Raw genomic sequence first — 15955 nt, forward strand, 5'->3', positions numbered from 1 at the left:
CAGCAGAACCCTGATATGAGCTCAGATGGAGTGAGCACACGTAAGCCTATCAGTTTCCCAGAGTCTGCTTTTGCTTGTCTCGCACTTGCTGAGCCTGTAGTCACATCTGCCATTTTAACACAAGGTGGCGCTCTGAGCCCGGGTTGGCATTGACACTGCTGACCACAGTACCTCAGTAGATAGAATCAACTGCCTACTAAGTCCTGCGTCCAATTCCTAGCACCATATAAATGATATAGTGAAGTGTACTGCTACTGCTGGTGCTTGTGTGTGTGTGTGTGTGTGTGTGTGTGTGTGTGTGTGTGTGCGCGCACATACGTGTGTGCATGTGTGTTTGTAGACTTAGCCCTAGATAAAGTTGGAGCTTAGGGGTTTGGGGCTTTTTCATGGTCCTATAGTTAACCTATTAATTAAACTCATTTATTTTGCCAAGTGGAACTTAAAAGTTTTCTTCAGTCTGTCTGTACCTTCCTTATTTGGGGTGAACAATGTCTCCCCAAGAAAGTCATGTGACACACTAACACCTGCCTAAAAGGATCATATGGGGGAAACACAACGCAGATTTAAACAATGAAATGATGAAGGCGAAGTGACAACGGTAAACCATCTTGTTCTGATCCTAGTTGGTGTTTTTTTTTTAAATTTATTTATTTATTATGGATACAGATCTTGTTATAGATGGTTGTGAGCCAACATGTGGTTGCTGGGAATTGAACTCATGACCTTTGGAAGAGCAGTCAGTGCTCTTAACCTCTGAGCCATCTCTCCAGCCCTAGTTGGTGTTTTCTTTAAAAGTCCTCAGCCCCCTGCACTCTGAGCAGTCACATCTGCCTTGGCAACACTACTGAGATTCCTGTGACGTTAACCATGGTCCAGATGTATTAACTAAAATAATTAATACTTATACAAACATAGCATAAACTAAAATAACTGAAGGTACAAGTCAAAAGTAATTGTCATATTATATCTAAAATAGTTACTCTGCTCTGCCAGAAATGAATGTTTCAAGGTCACTCTGACCCTTATTTAACTTTGATGTAAACTAATGGTCTTTGTGGGCTGTGCCTTTAAAAACACTGCACTCCTGAGCTCTGTGGCACCAAGAAACTTTGAGACATTCTTGGCTGCTGGCTGATAAAGAACTCACACACACTTTTATTTGGCTTAATCAGAGTGACTGTGTGTACCTTCAGTGGACTATTACAAGGGGAATCTGTTGGGTCACATGTTTTGGCTTAAGGGTCCAGAATAGGATTGTTTCACACAAGGCTGGCTCTAATGACTTAAGAATGTCACAGGACTCACTTCTTTGTCCCTGTGTTTTGAGGTACTACTGGCTCTGGTACCACCAGGTTTTTGCATTTGAAGAATCAATTAACCATAGATCCAAAATATTCTTTAAATTTTTCTTCTGAAGCCGGGCATGGTGGCGCACACCTGTAATCCCAGCACTCAGGAGGCAGAGGCAAGCAGATCTCTGTGAGTTCGAGGCTAGCCTGTTCTACAAAGTGAGTCCAGGACAGCCAAGGCTACACAGAGAAACCCTGTCTGAAAACCCTCCCCCCCCAAAAAAAATCTTCTGAGACAGGCATGGTGGCACAAGCCTTTAATGCCAAGCACTTCGGAAACAGAGCACAGGCAGGCTGAGCTCAGTCAGTTTAAGGCCAGCCCAGTCGACAAATCCATGACAGCAGGGGCTACATTGTGAGACATGTTCTCAAAAACAAATGACCAAAGAAATAAATAGTAAGCAAATAAAAATTTCATTTGTAGTGGACATATGTGTGCTTTTCCCTTACAGCATACAGCATAAACTATTGATGGCAATTACATTGTACTGGTATTAACAGTAACCTAGGGATGGCTGGAAGTCTGAGGGAGGACGTGTATCTGTCACATTCAAACACTTCAGCATCTCATATTGAGCTGCCCATAGTAACTTGATTTTGTCCTAATTTTGGCTCACCCACCCACTCCCCAGCCCCTTGTGTACAACATCAAACAAATTGTTTTAATCAATTGAGCTGAAACCTTTAAGGCTTTTGGCCCACCTGCCTGCCTCTGGGAGGATGTAATTGTGATTTTTTTTTTTTATTTTATAAACCCTAACCCTGCCTTGATTTGGGGCCAAGACTTCTTTGTGCGCAGGAGCCTGAACTCTCATTGATCTTATCTATGTGGTCTGTAAGTGCCGAGTCTGGTTTCCCAGACACATTTCTGAGGAGAAGTAGGGTTTGGGGGGGGCTCCCACCAGCACCACACTGCTCTTGCCTCCTCCTCTAGGATTAACTATTTGCCCTTTGAAGCCATTGCAGTGAACCTGCATACATTACCAAATGTGTTGCTTGTTAAAAGCTGGACAAATCTAAGAGTATTACACATGCTACAGAGAAGCAAGCTTTCCCTCGCAGACTATATTCTAGCAAAAATGGAGGTGGCATGTTCTTTTCTGAAACGCCACGTTTGTTTGGGTCTTGAGACTTTTGCTCTAATTATGAATCCTCTGACCCTGCCAGTCATCCGGGAACCCAACTCTCCTGCCTGGCTATAAACAGGAACAGATGCTTGTCAGCCAGGTCAGGACCTGCGAGCAGTAAACAAGGCCACTGTTACCCTCCACCCAGCTGTCCATAACCCCTACCCTCTCCTGGGTCTCATCCCCACCACAGCTCGTATTCATCACATGGCTGGACCTTAAGAATGCCCTTTTCAGCTGGGCACTCAGGGAGGCAGAGGCAGGTGAATCCCTGTGAGTGTGAGGCCAGCCTGGTCTACAAAGTGAGTCCAGTACAGCCAAGGCTATGCAGAGAAACCTTGTCATGAAAAACCAAAAGGGGAAAAAAACCCACCCTTTTCTGTATCCACATAGTCCCTAAGAGCCAACCAATCTTCACCAATCTACCTTACAGTAGAAGAATTCTGAAAATGGTGGCAGGGGCTAGTTAACATAGACTAAACTACCTCAAGGGCTCAGAGATTCTTGGAGCATTTTTGGCAGTGAGTTGGCATCTGATTTAGCAGCTTTCCCAGCAGCCCAAGGTGGCTGACCACTGCTCCAGTATGTAGGTAACTACTGCTGGCCAGATAGGTGCAGGAGGATCATAGGAAATGAGTGCAACCTCTTATTACCCTGCTGTGAGCGGTAGCTACGTGGTTGAAAAGGAAATAAGACCGAAATCGGTCAAGAAAAAGTCAAATGCCTTGGTTTTCACCTCTCCCAAGAAGAGTACTGACTCAGCCCAGAGAGAAAGCAGGCTATCTGGTTACCCTGTTTCAAAACCCAATGCTAGGTTTGGGAGTTCCTCAGGGCCTCGGGGTTCTGTAACTTCTGAATACCTAATTTCTTGTCTTGTCAACATGACTTTATGAGGCCACAAAGGAGGACAGCAAGACTCTCTGCCAAGGGAACAAAGACAACAAGAAGGCTTTTGAAGAGATCTGGAAAGCCCTCACCAATAGCCTGGCCTTGGGACATCAGACCTGTCCACACTCTCATGCATGCACCAGCATGCTGCCATTAGGGACGGGGTCCTGATCCAAATGTTGATGTCCTGGCATTGTCCAGTGGCATTCCTTTCCAAGCAACTCCATTGCCCAAGGCTGGCCACCTGGCTCCAGGCACTCACTGCCATTGCCACCTTAGTGTCAGAGACTGACAACCTGATTATGGGGAAAGAATTAATACTCTTAGGGCCACACTCAGTGCTGACATTAGTACAAGGGGCAATACTGGCTAAGTCATGCCTGGGTGATCAAATACCAGCAAATGCATGAGAACCTGCACATTAACCCAGAAGCAGTGTGGACCTCACACCCCAAGGCCCTAGTGTTTGTTGGTCTAGACCAGCAGGACCATGACTATGTCAAAGTCATGGATGAGGAATTTTCTAACCAAATGGACTTAACTCTCAAGGACCCTGCGTGCTGAGTACTTCCCTGATGGTGGCAGTTTTGTGGAAGATGGAGACTATCTTTCAGGGTACCATGGTCCACTTGAATTCCATCACTGAGGTAATATTTCTACCAAAGAGAGCCTGAGCACAAACAGCAGAACTCGCCTCACTGACCTCAGCCCTGCTCCTGGCAGCTGGTGTGTGTGTGTGTGTGTGTGTGTGTGTGTGTGTGTGTGTGTGTGTGCTTACATACATGAGCTCTTAAATATGCCCTCTGCCCTCTGCCTACATGAGGCTTTGTAGAACAAAAAGCATCTAACCAGCTCAGGAAGAAAAAGACAAACTACAGCCAAGAAGTCCTTGAACTCGAAGGCAGAGGCAGGCACATCTCTGTGAGTTTGAGGCCAGCCTGGTCTACAAACAGAATTCTAGGACAGGCAGGGCTGTTATACACGGAAATCCTGTCTCAAAAAACCAAAAAAAAAAAAGAAATCCATGAACTCAAGCCAGGAGTGGTGATGCACACCTTTGACTCGTGCACTCAGGCAGAGGCAGGCAGGCTTCTGTGACTTTGAGATCTGCCTTGTCTACATAGTAAGTTCCAGGACAACCAGGGCTGCAATGTGAGACCCTGTCTCAAAAACAAACAAAAACATCTTTAAAAAAAAGATGCAATAAGTACTTAAAAAACAAAAACAAAACTAGCATAAGAGGAAATTATTGAACCCTTATATGCTGTATGCCACCTGAACAGGTGACAGCTGTATGCTTTGGGGTGCATCAAGGGGGAAAACTATAAAGACTGAGAAGTGAAGCTTGCAGCCTTCAAGGGGACGATAGGACCATTAGCTCTGCCCTATGTACTGACTCCTAGGCCATTGGCAAGTTGGGAGTCTAGTGACTCACAGCGTGAACATTCAGTTTAAGAGTGAAAGTGTGAGCTATCTCCCAGGTGGATGGTGGGAACTTGGGAATGGCTAAGTAGCAATTCTTGAGGCCAGAGTTGCACCAGAAGACCCACCTCAGCTGGACAGCTCTTGCAGCCCCAGTGGGCTGACATTCCAACTCTCCAGCATAGCCCAGGTGGTATACAGACAATGTGAGATGTGTGTCGGAGATAACCTGTATTGGGGTCCTAAGGTCTCTTGTAGGGTACAAAGTGTTAGAGGAGCTCCACTTGAAAACATAGTTGTGGACTTCACTGAGCGTCCCCCAGTCTGTGCCTCCACATATGTTACTCTTTGAGTGTGCTTTCTCTGGCTTGGTAGAGGCCTTTCCCTACTACCAAAGAGAAGGCTCAAAGCCTCTAAAGGAAATTATACCCAGCCTTGGGTCCTCAATTGGTAAGGGATCTATAATGGGCTGTTTGTGGTCGGGGGTAGGGGTGGCACAATTGGTGGCAAAGGGACTGAAGATCACCTGGAAGCTGTGCACACACCACCAGCTGTCCGCAGAGCTCTGGGGAGATGGAATAAATGAAGCCACAGCAGGACAAAAACTGTGTGGGGAAGCTGGGTGTTGGCGGCCTATAATCCCAGCACTCGGGAGGTAAGACAGGTGGATTTCCATGAGTTCAAGGCTGGCCTGGTCTATAGAGGGAGTTCAGAACAGCCAGGGTTATGCAGAGAAACCCTGTCTTGAGAAACCAAAAACATCGTTCCAAAACAAACAGCATCCCTAATCCCTGACAACACCCGGGACAGTGATCCTTGCCTTAATCTTTACCAAAAGATTGGCAGAGGCTGCGCTAGTCAACTAGAGAGTGGCAAATGGCTTCTCCTTGTGTTCTTTTTCCTCTTGTGGGCAGGATAATTCATCGCTATTGGTCGCAACCCATCTGAGCCTTAATTTCCAGGCTTAAGTCTGTCTCATGCAGTCTGTACTATTCACATGACCAGGGAGGTCATGTGACTCTATCTATAGCAAGTGACATGACTCTATCACATCCATTTCACCTGCCAAGAAAAGGTCTTAGGGGCCCGAAGGCATAAGAACACCTATTCCATCTACCAACTGGGAAGACCAATATACCCGTTTCAGCCCACAGTGTCCCCCATTGAGAAGTAGATAGAAGCATGGAAACAATCCAGAGGGACCAGACTAACCAAGTCCAAGTTATTGACCCCAAACTTGTGTGATGCCATAAGTAATACCTGCTCAACTTACAGTGAATCATGTGTGGGTCTATACTGGGAACCAGCGTACAGGTTTAATGGTAAGTATGTGTGTGAGGAATTCTAGTTATGTCTGATATGCCTTCCCACACTGATGTTACTGCCCCTTCTGGAGCTGTCCTTCATGGACCACTTGGAAGGATAAAGGTAAAGCAGCACTCCTCCAAAGGGAGTTGCCACCTCCGACTGTAACTCAGGAACCTATAACAGCTTCTTTCAAGGATGAAACAGTCCATCCCGCAAGGAAGCTTCTGTTCTTTTTCTTTTTCTTTTTTTTTTTTTTCTTTTTCTTTTTTTAAGAATGTATACAGTGTTGTGTCTCATGTACACCCACATGCCAGAAGAGGGCATCAGATTACATTGTAGATGGTTATGAGCCGCCATGTGGTTGCTGGGAATTGAACTCAGGCCCTCTAGAAGAGCAGACAGTACTCTTAACCTCTGAGCCATCTCTTTAGCCCTCAAGGAAGCTTCTTAAATAGGAAGGTAAACATCTCAAACTGGATTCACTAGGCCCCTCTCTTGCTGAGTAAGCAGTAAAGACTTGTATGCGACCAAGCTGAAAAGAAGACTCTAAGGCCAGACCAGCTGTCTGGAAGAAGCAGAAACCAGCCAAGCCGCCTGAAAGAGGTTTAGTCAGCTAGAAAGGATGCTATCCAGCCTGTTGAGCTGCCTGCAGACTGTGCAGTGTGCGCCAGGTTCCAACTTTTGTGAGCCATCGCCGATACTGGGGTAGGCTTTGGCGAAGCAGCTGTCTTTTAGTCATTTCTGCACCTGTAAGTAACTCCTCACCTACACTTGTGTAAATAACCCCAATAAAACTCATTGATTCTACATAGTTGGACTTTGGTGGTATCCATACTTTTTGGTCTGTTATGGACTCTGTATCTGGGGACACTGTGGGCACAGCATCTTCCCAGGAAAAGTTTTGTCACACAACAATCCTACATCCAAAAGATTGGAGGTGGAAGAATGGCCACAAAATTGGTTTTTATTTTGGGTATAACCAAGACCCTGTGTTGGGTAAAAGGTCTGAGCTCACTTGCAGGCTACAAAACCTACCAAAACCCACCCACCCCTCAGTCCAAAAACCCATCATTCCCTGAGCACAAAATCCCACCAATCTCTGGGCGTGGCTTGAAATTCACCAATCCCCCCACCCTGGAAAGCTCCTCCCCTAAGACGATCTACATAGCCCTGTCCCCTGCTCAGTTCCCTGTTGCTTCTCACAAGCAGAGGCAGCCACCCTCTTGACTCTCTCCCAGTAAATCTCGTGGGAGGTTTGTTGTGCCATGTGACTTGGTGGTGTTCCTTGGCTCCAGTCTGCCAGGATACCTCTCAGAGCGCCAGGTGGAGGGCCTGTCTTTTATATAGGGCAGGGCCACGCCCCCGTGGCAGGTAAGCAGTGACATCACAGGTAGGCAGACTGAAGCAGATTACTAACATTTTGCTCCTCGGACCTATAACACTTACACCATGGATCCCTATTGCATTTCAAGTCACAGTCTCACTTTCGTTCATTTTATGAAGATATAAAGTTAGCATTTTCCGCATCTTTGCTACAGCAATAGAAACCCAAAGTAAGACAGAAATTGGTTCCTAGCCAAACAAGAACTCAAAAATGTGCAGGGCTATTTATCGGAACCCCTTAGCCTTAGATTGCTTGTTTGCTTCAGTGGGAGAAGTTTGTGGAAAATTTAACCCAAGCAACTGCTGCTTACAGACAGATGATGAGGGGTCATTTAAAAAAAATTAAATGTAAAAAATGGAAGAAGAAAAATCGCTGGCAGCCTAGACATGGAGAAGCCAGAACTCCGGGGAATTGCGGGAGGTTTGATTTTCAGCTTTAGGAGAATTCAAAACCTTCTTAAATGTTATACTTTTGATTTGGGTGACTTCCCGGCACCAATCTGTTAGGTCTTCAGGCAGTGCGTATGTTCAGAAATGAGCACAACCTTGACCTTAGGATTTCTGGTGGTTAGATAAAAGCCAGAATTCCTCTGAAACTCGAGAAATGAGTTTCCCTCCTTCCAAAATCAGTTATTCTCCTTGCTTCTGGAAGTGACAATGGAGCCGTGTCCGAAATATGTGGGGGGGGGAAAGTTCGACTAGGTGAAAAAAAATGTTAGGCCATTCTTAGCAAAACTGGGCCCAGAAATATTATGCTTAAATATTACTCTTTCCTCTCTTCATTATTTCCATTTAATGTGAGACGAGATTTCACAAGAACCACACTGTGAAAGACGAAGGGAAACTAATTTCCGGCGATTAGCGGAACTGTTTCCATGGAGACAGGAGGGGCCCTGAGCCAGGTGAGATCTCGCGGTGCTTGGCTGGAGGAAGTGACGTAGCCTCCCTAGGCTTAGGTGGGTCACCGGGCCCCTCCTCCTAGAGCGGCCGCCTTTTCCCGCGCGAGCTACCTCTGTTGCTTGGGCCACCGGCGGGGAAACATGGCGTCTGCCCTGGAGCAGTTCGTGAATAGTGTCCGACAGCTTTCAGCTCAAGGTGAGGCCTGGGCCACAGGGCTGGACCTGCATGCCTTGGTGCCGGTGCGGATGTTGGGACCGCCCTTAGCTCTAGCCTCTCCTCCTGGACCTGCTCGGGCCCGGTGGTTAGGGAGGCGCGCCCGGCTGCGAGGAGCACTGCTCGTGCTGTCGGGCGCCGTAGTCCCTGCCGTCGCCTTGCCCTGTCTCGGGCTCTGAGGACTTTCCTTCCCCTCCCCCCGCACCCCCTCCCCCGTTCGGGCCCCTGCCACCGTGCGCTGCTTGACAGTTTGGGGGCGTGACTTCCGCTAGGAGCACTCTCGAGCGCCCATTGGTCCCTTGACCACCCCTTGTTTTCGGTGATTGGTTTAGCACCCTATCCATCTGGCCACCTCCCCCCCCCCCCCCGGCCTCTCTAGCGGGGTTGGGGGGGGGGGAATCTTTTCTGGGCTCCTTGGCTGGAAGGCTTGAGCCTTAGCTGGCTGGCAGCAAAGGCTCGGAATCCTCCGCCCCTATTTTGGTCGTACCCAAGTTCAAGGGAGCTTTCACTTGTCCGAATCCATTTCTAGGACGTAGAATTGTTACTTTATGTTCCCTTTAATTTACATACTGTCTGTTTCATTCATCTCTTGAGCACACATAATCTTGAGCCAGAATATTTCTCCTAATAGAGTAAAAAATGCTTGCGACAATGCTTCTCATGGGAATACAGGAAGTACGGATAGGCTACAAGCTACTGTTGACATCTCCTGCAAGTTCCGTGGGGTCTGGCTCACATTTTCATTTGTAAAAGATATCAGGTGTGTCAAGGGCGATGTTCACCTACTTATCTTACAGCTTAAATGATGAAACCATGCACAATAAATAGTAATTCTCGTTTTCCTTATTATTGATAAAATTAAGCTCACACGACATTTACATACCTGTGAGTTTTGTAGGGTTTTTTTTTTTTGTTTGTTTGTTTTTAATAGATCACAATAGACCACACAAGCAGGATTAAAGTTAAGAAAAATGTAAATGTGGCAGAGTACTCCTTTAATCCCAGTACTCTGGAGGCAGAGGTAGGTGAGTTCCAGGCCAGCCTTCACTACACATCTCTGAGACCCCCATCTCTAAGTTAATTAAGTGGGGCTGGAGAACAGCTCGGCAAACACTGGTCTTCCAGAGGACCTGCGTTGAGTTCCCAGCATTGCTAGTGGACTCCCAATCACCTGTATCACCAGCTTTAGAGGTTCCAAAACCCAGTGTCTTTGGTCTCCTCGGGCACCTTCACTTCATGCACACACAATTAACAAATACAATAAAGTTAATTATAACACAACCATACAAAAAGGCTCCTATACAGCTGTAGAAAGAAAAGTGCATATATTTTTTCTTTATGAACTGAAGGGAGTCTGAGGTCATCGTTAAATAGCAGAAAGAAAGATGCTTAATAGTGTACAGGACACACGTCTGTGTGAGTGAAGAGAAGGGCTGCGTGTGTACACGGGTGAGCATCTCTGTACATGTAGACTGTCTCTAGGAGGATACGGAAGGCGTTCGTTGGTAGCATTGGCTTGTCCATAAACACAAACTCGTGCTTTTTGTTTGCTTTGGAGACAAGTCTTACCATGTAATCTGGGCTAGCCTGGAATTTACAGAGACCCACCTGCCTTTGCCTCCTGAGTGCTTGCATTAAAGTTCTTGGATTTGTCACCATACTCAGCCATAATATTAAGTGGGATTTGTTTTTTTGTTTTTTGTTTTCAACAGTTTGGAGATTAATTCAACAAGCCGTTGCTAGGCATTTTAGTCCCTTACTTTGAATTACCTGGCTACCATAACCCCTTGTTGTGCAATGAGGGCACATAGTTTAATCATGGGGAATGGAATATGGTGAGGGCTCAGAGGGACTAAACTGATGGTTGAATTGAAGGAAGTCAGGTAGCCTATAGAAGACCATATATATAGAAGCAGAAAAGGGGGCTGGAAAGATGGCTCAGTGGTTAACAGCACTGTCTGCTCTTCCCAAGGACTCGGGTTCAGTTCCCAGCACCCACATGGCAGTTCACATCTGTCTGATTCCAGTTCCAAGGGATCTGACACCCTTGCCCCCACACCCATGCACATAAAATTAAATACATTATTTTTTTAAGAGGCACAAACAGAGAGGATGTGGAATATTGATTTTTCTCTGCTTGGTGTGACCAGAGTGGATTGTGGGGGATAGTAGGAGCCACGGCTCGAGAAGCTGTAGAAACCAGCTGAGCTCTGGAAACTGAGCTGAAGTCTTTGGATTTCTCAAAGCCTTCGGTGTAGTTTGACTGAATTTGCACACTATTGTAAAAGAACTTTTACTCGCCTGTTTCATTTGTTGTCTAGGAGGATTTCTGCTTCTTGTCTACTAACCTGGGCCCAGTCCTGGATGCTTCTAGCCTACGTACACTCTAAACTGGGCTTAGAATGTTTTCAGCTTCTGGGGCTGGCTGGTTCAACTCAGCTGTTCTGGCTCAAACGTCTCTCCCAGCTGACTTATTCAGTCTGCCCCTGAATTGCACTGCTTGGCCTCTGACTAACTCCAGCAGTCTTTTCTAGTCTTCTGGCTCCTTCTCATTCTCTGGCTCTCACTTGGTCTTCACCTGAGTTCGCTCTCTGCAACATGACTATGACTGTTACTGTGAAACTGCCTCCTCTCTCTCTACACTGCCCCTTCAGTAGCTTCCCTTTCCTCTCGAGTTCTTGTGAGAGTTTGGTGTATCCTATTCTGTCAAGTCTTTCTCAGATTTGTCATATTTTCTGCCATTCAATTAAACATCACTTTAAAACATGGATGCTTTCTTCTACAAATTAACTTTACCTTTATTACTTAGGATTAAAGGCAAGTACCACCATGCCTGGACCTCAGCTTTTCTTTACCTGAAACTTGCTCTATCCCAGGCTGGCCTTGATCTGCTTACCTTTGTCTCCTAGATTAAAGGCATGTTTGCATTCCAGCCCGATCACACAGATCTAGAAGGTTTTTTAGAAGTGATCTCTTGCCAGAGCAGCCAAGTTCTGAATTAAAATTCCTCTACACAATATGAAGTAGGATTTGGAATAATAATCTAAGTAGGCATACCATTTCTTGTATGCAGTCCATACAAGAAATGATAGAGTTCCAGATTAAGACATGGAAGGGAGCCAGGCTTTGGTGGCGCACGCCTTTAATCCCAGCACCCGGGAGGCAGAGGCAGGTGGATCGCTGTGAGTTCAAGGCCAGCCTAGTCTACAAAGTGAGTCCAGGACAGCCAAAGCTACACAGAGAAACCCTGTCTCAAAAAACCAAAAAGAAAAGAAAAGAAAAGAATAAGTAAATGTAATAAAAATATTTTTTAAAAAAGACATGGAAGGGAAAGGAGTAGAGCTGAGAAACTTACAGAATAAAAGTAAGTACTGCTGGTTATGAGAAAGGTGGTGACAGTAATACGTGTACTTCTGGCTTTAGGAACTGGAGATGCTTTCTGGGGACCAGAGGGAATTGGAGGTCTAATGTTTTCTCTAACCAGCGTTGAGGTGTGAGCAAGTTGCTTGTTCTGTTCCTAGTCTTACAGGAAGACAAAACAGATCATCTTTAAAACTTCAGCTTTGAGAGGGATGTCTGGCTAGAGTTCTTTAGTTTGGTTAGTGCCCTAACTGAATGCTAGTGTTGTTCTGTTTTGCAGGGCAAATGACCCAGCTCTGTGAACTGATCAACAAGAGCGGAGAACTCCTTGCGAAGAACTTGTCCCACTTGGACACTGTGCTTGGGGCTCTAGATGTTCAAGAACATTCCTTGGGCGTCCTTGCTGTTTTGTAAGGGGCTTTTTTTTCTTTCATAGTTTTGTGCTTGTTGTAGTCAGTGCTTTCTAGGGTGCCTGTTTGTGTATGTGTTTTCCAGCAAATCATTGCTTATTATTACATTTTGTTCAATTCATGCTTTTTGTTTGTTTGGAGACAGGATCTCTCTGTAGCCCTCATGAAACTCATTTTGTAGACCAGGTTGGCCTCAAACTAAAGTGGTCCACCTGCTTCTGCCTCTGAGTGCTGGAGTTAAGGTGTGTACCACTACACCAGACTCCAGTTTTATCATTTTTTTGAAAGACTTATTGATTTTATATATCTGTGGGGGTTTTGTTTGTTTGTTTGTTTGGGTTTTTTTTGTTTGTTTGTTTGTTTTTTGTTTTTTGAGGCAGGATTTCTCTGTGTATCCTTAACTGCCCTGGACTTGCTTTGTAGACCAGGCTGGCCTCGAACTCACAGCGATCCTCCTCCCTCTGCCGCCCAAGTGCTGGGATTAAAGGTGTGTGCCACCACCGCCCGGCTATGTATGTGTTTTTTGCTTGCATGTATGGATGTGTACCTCAAGCATTCCTGGTGCAAAAAAGTCAGAAGAAGGTGTTGGATTCTCCCTGAAACTCAAGTTATTAGTGGTTGTGAGTCACCATGTGAGTGCTGGGAGCCTAGCAGTGGGGATAGGATCTCTTAACTGCTCAGTGACCATTCCAGCTCTCAGTTTTATCATCTTAATTCGTTGTTTGTTTTTATACAAATTTCCATTTTTCTTTAAGTTGTTTTGTTTTGTCTTTGGTTTGTTTGTTTTAAAGATTTATGTATTGATTATTACATATACAGTGTTCTGCCTGCATGAATACCTGTAGGTCAGAAGAGGGCATCAGATCTCATTATAGATGGTTGTGAGCCACCACGTGGTTCCTGGGAATTGAACTCAGGACCTTTGGAAGAGCAGGCAGCGCTCTTAGCCACTGAGCTATCTCTCCAGCCCCTTGTCTTTGTTTTTGAAGGCAGAGTTTCTCTGTGTAGCCCTGGGTGTCCTGGACCAGGCTGGTTTAATTTTTTAACTTATGTGTACTTGTTGTGGGGACACTCTGAGAGGACAGAAGAGGAGCTCCGGTTACAGACAGCTGTGAGCCACCTGACGAGGGTGATGGGAACTGAACTCAGGTCCTCGGCATGAACAGCAAGTGTTCTTGATCTCTGAACCATCTTGCCCCTTGGAAATTTCTTTTAAAAAATAACTAGACATTATAATTTGCATTTCTCTCAGTATTAATTCATGTTATCCAGAGGCTTGCCCATGTTTTCTAACTTAGAAAGAAAATATGTAGAGTGATAGAATAGGGTAGGGTGGGCTACAGTGAGTTACATGTCTTGTGTCTGATACAGATTTTCAAATCTATTGTAACTGCAGTTCTTTGTAACAGTGTCTTGCAGAATTTGTTTTGCTGTTGTATATATAAATGGGGATGTTGTCATGGCATTTAAAATAATAAACATCTGGCCCCAGTCACTAGGAATTCTAAGACAAAGTTGTATTTTTTTCTTACTGATACAAAAAAGAGCAGGTAGTGTGCATATTTTGTATACACATAAACTCACATATGCATATATCAAATAAGATGTATGTGAAAACATACCTTTTACGTGTATTTATTTGTGTGTGTTTGCATGCATATGCGGAGGTCAAAGACAACATGGGAGAGCTGGTTCTTCCCCACCATGCGGGGTTTCAGGGATCAAGCCCCAGTTATCAGCCTTGGCTGTAAACACCCTTACCCTGTGAGCCGCTCCCTGGCCCATAAAGCTTTTCTCTTTTTCCCTCTGAGACAGGATCTCATTATTCAACACAGGCAGGTCCTGAACTCACCATCTTCTTAGCCTCCCTAAGTGTGAATACCTGTAACTATGGAAACATTTTGATACTGTATAGTATCTTACCATTGTAAGTTAGTTATATGCAAATATTGTGTGGAAAGACCCTGAACGTGTGTCTGAAGCCTCATTTAAATCCACGTTCTTGCACAGAATGTGGAGCCCTGAACTGCTGCTTTTTATAAAGTGGAAATCACATCACTTCATTGACTACTGTGACATTGTTTCTGGCACATCTTAATAATGACAAAGTGTAAAGTGACATTGTTAACTAGTGCTGTATAGATCAGCGGTTCTCAACCTTCCTGATGCTGTGACCCTTTAATATGGTTCTCTTTCTTTCTTTCTTTTTCTGAGACAGGATTTCTCTGTGTAACAGTTCTGGCTGTCCTGGAACTCGCTCTGTAGTTCAGGCTGGCCTCGAACTCACGAAGATCCACCTGCCTCTGCCTCCCAAGTGCTAGTATTAAAGGCGTGCGCCACCACTGCTCGGCTAGTACAGTTCTTTATGTTGTGACACATAAAATTATTTTTGTTGCTAGTTTATAACTCTTATTTTCTACTGTTATGAATCATAATGTAAGTATTTTTGGAGCTAGAGGTTTGTCAGAGGGGTGGAGAACCACAGATTGAGGACCACTGGTATAGATGAAAGTAGGCAAACTAAAAGATGTGGGAGAATCTACCATTTTTCTGGAGGTTAATTTCAGTAGTTATTGTTTTTAAGAGGTTATGAAGTTTGCTTTAATGCAATGTCCTAATGGTGGCAGCTTTCTCTCCTGAAATTCTCTGCAAGCCTGCTTAAAAGTCTCATGGTAGCTGATGGCACTGTCTGCCCACTTACTCAAGATGGGTCATCTCAGTGTTCCCTATTATGTCTGCCCCTCCTTTCATATTTTGCCTGTCAGCTAGTTTTTTCAATATTCCAGATAGAAACAACAGCCAACTAGCTAGCCACAGCATCTTGAACCTGAGCTGCTTCCTTGCCTCCCACCACACCGCCCTGTTTGCCTTACTTGAGTGCATTCTACCTAAAACAGGAAAAGCAACAGATTTTTAAATCTTAGTTATTATATTTATTTTGTTTGTATGTGGAGGAGGTGCACACATATCCCACATGATTAGAGGCCAGAAGACAACTTGCTAGAATTGTTTTCCTTCTACCATGTTACTTGTGGGGATCAAACTCACAAACTCAGGTTATAAGGCCTGGCTTAATCTCCTGAGTGCTTCATCAGTCCTGAGAAACCAGTTCTTTTGTTCGTTTGTTTCTTTTTTTTTTTTTTTTTTTTTTTTTTTTTTGAGACAGGGTTTCTCTGTGTATCCTTGGCTGTCCTGGACTCACTTTGTAGACCAGCCTGGCCTTGAACTCACAGAGATCCACCTGCCTCTGCCTCCCAAGTGCTGGGATTAAAGGTGTGCACCACCATGCCAGGCTTATATCTTTGCTTTTCGGTTTTGTAAAAATATTTATTGTTTTATAGTATTCTGCCTGCATGTGAGCCAGCAGGCCAGCAGACAGCACCAGCTCTCATTACAGATGGTTGTGAGCCACCATGTGGTTGCTGGAATTGAACTCAATAGCTTTGGAAGAAGAGCCAATGCTCTTAAACCTCTAAGCCATCTCTTTGTTTTTTTAAAAAGATGTTTATTTTATTTTTATTGTGTATGAGTGTTCGGCTTGCATATACATATTACCTCATATTCTTACTTGGTTCCTATGGAGATCAAAAGATTA

General features: G+C 44.9%; 1 protein-coding gene across 3 annotated transcripts in view; it reads left to right on the forward strand.

Moving 5' to 3' along the window:
• The window catches only part of COPS3 (COP9 signalosome subunit 3), a 36673-nt gene that overhangs the window by 2327 nt on the left and 18391 nt on the right, over window positions 1–15955 (forward strand). The window contains exons 1-2 of one of the 3 annotated variants that reach the window (XM_084763773.1): window positions 8415–8572; window positions 12231–12360. In XM_084763773.1, the coding sequence (XP_084619899.1) occupies window positions 8518–8572; window positions 12231–12360 (185 nt within the window). In that variant the 5' untranslated portion in view covers window positions 8415–8517. Of the gene's footprint in view, window positions 1–8414; window positions 8573–12230; window positions 12361–15955 lie in introns of those variants that run through there. The other 2 variants (XM_084763774.1, XM_084763775.1) reach the window with 2 other exon arrangements.

The sequence above is a fragment of the Acomys minous genome (genome assembly GCF_964271855.1).
Source record: "Acomys minous genome assembly, chromosome: 16".
NCBI lineage: Eukaryota > Metazoa > Chordata > Mammalia > Rodentia > Muridae > Acomys > Acomys minous.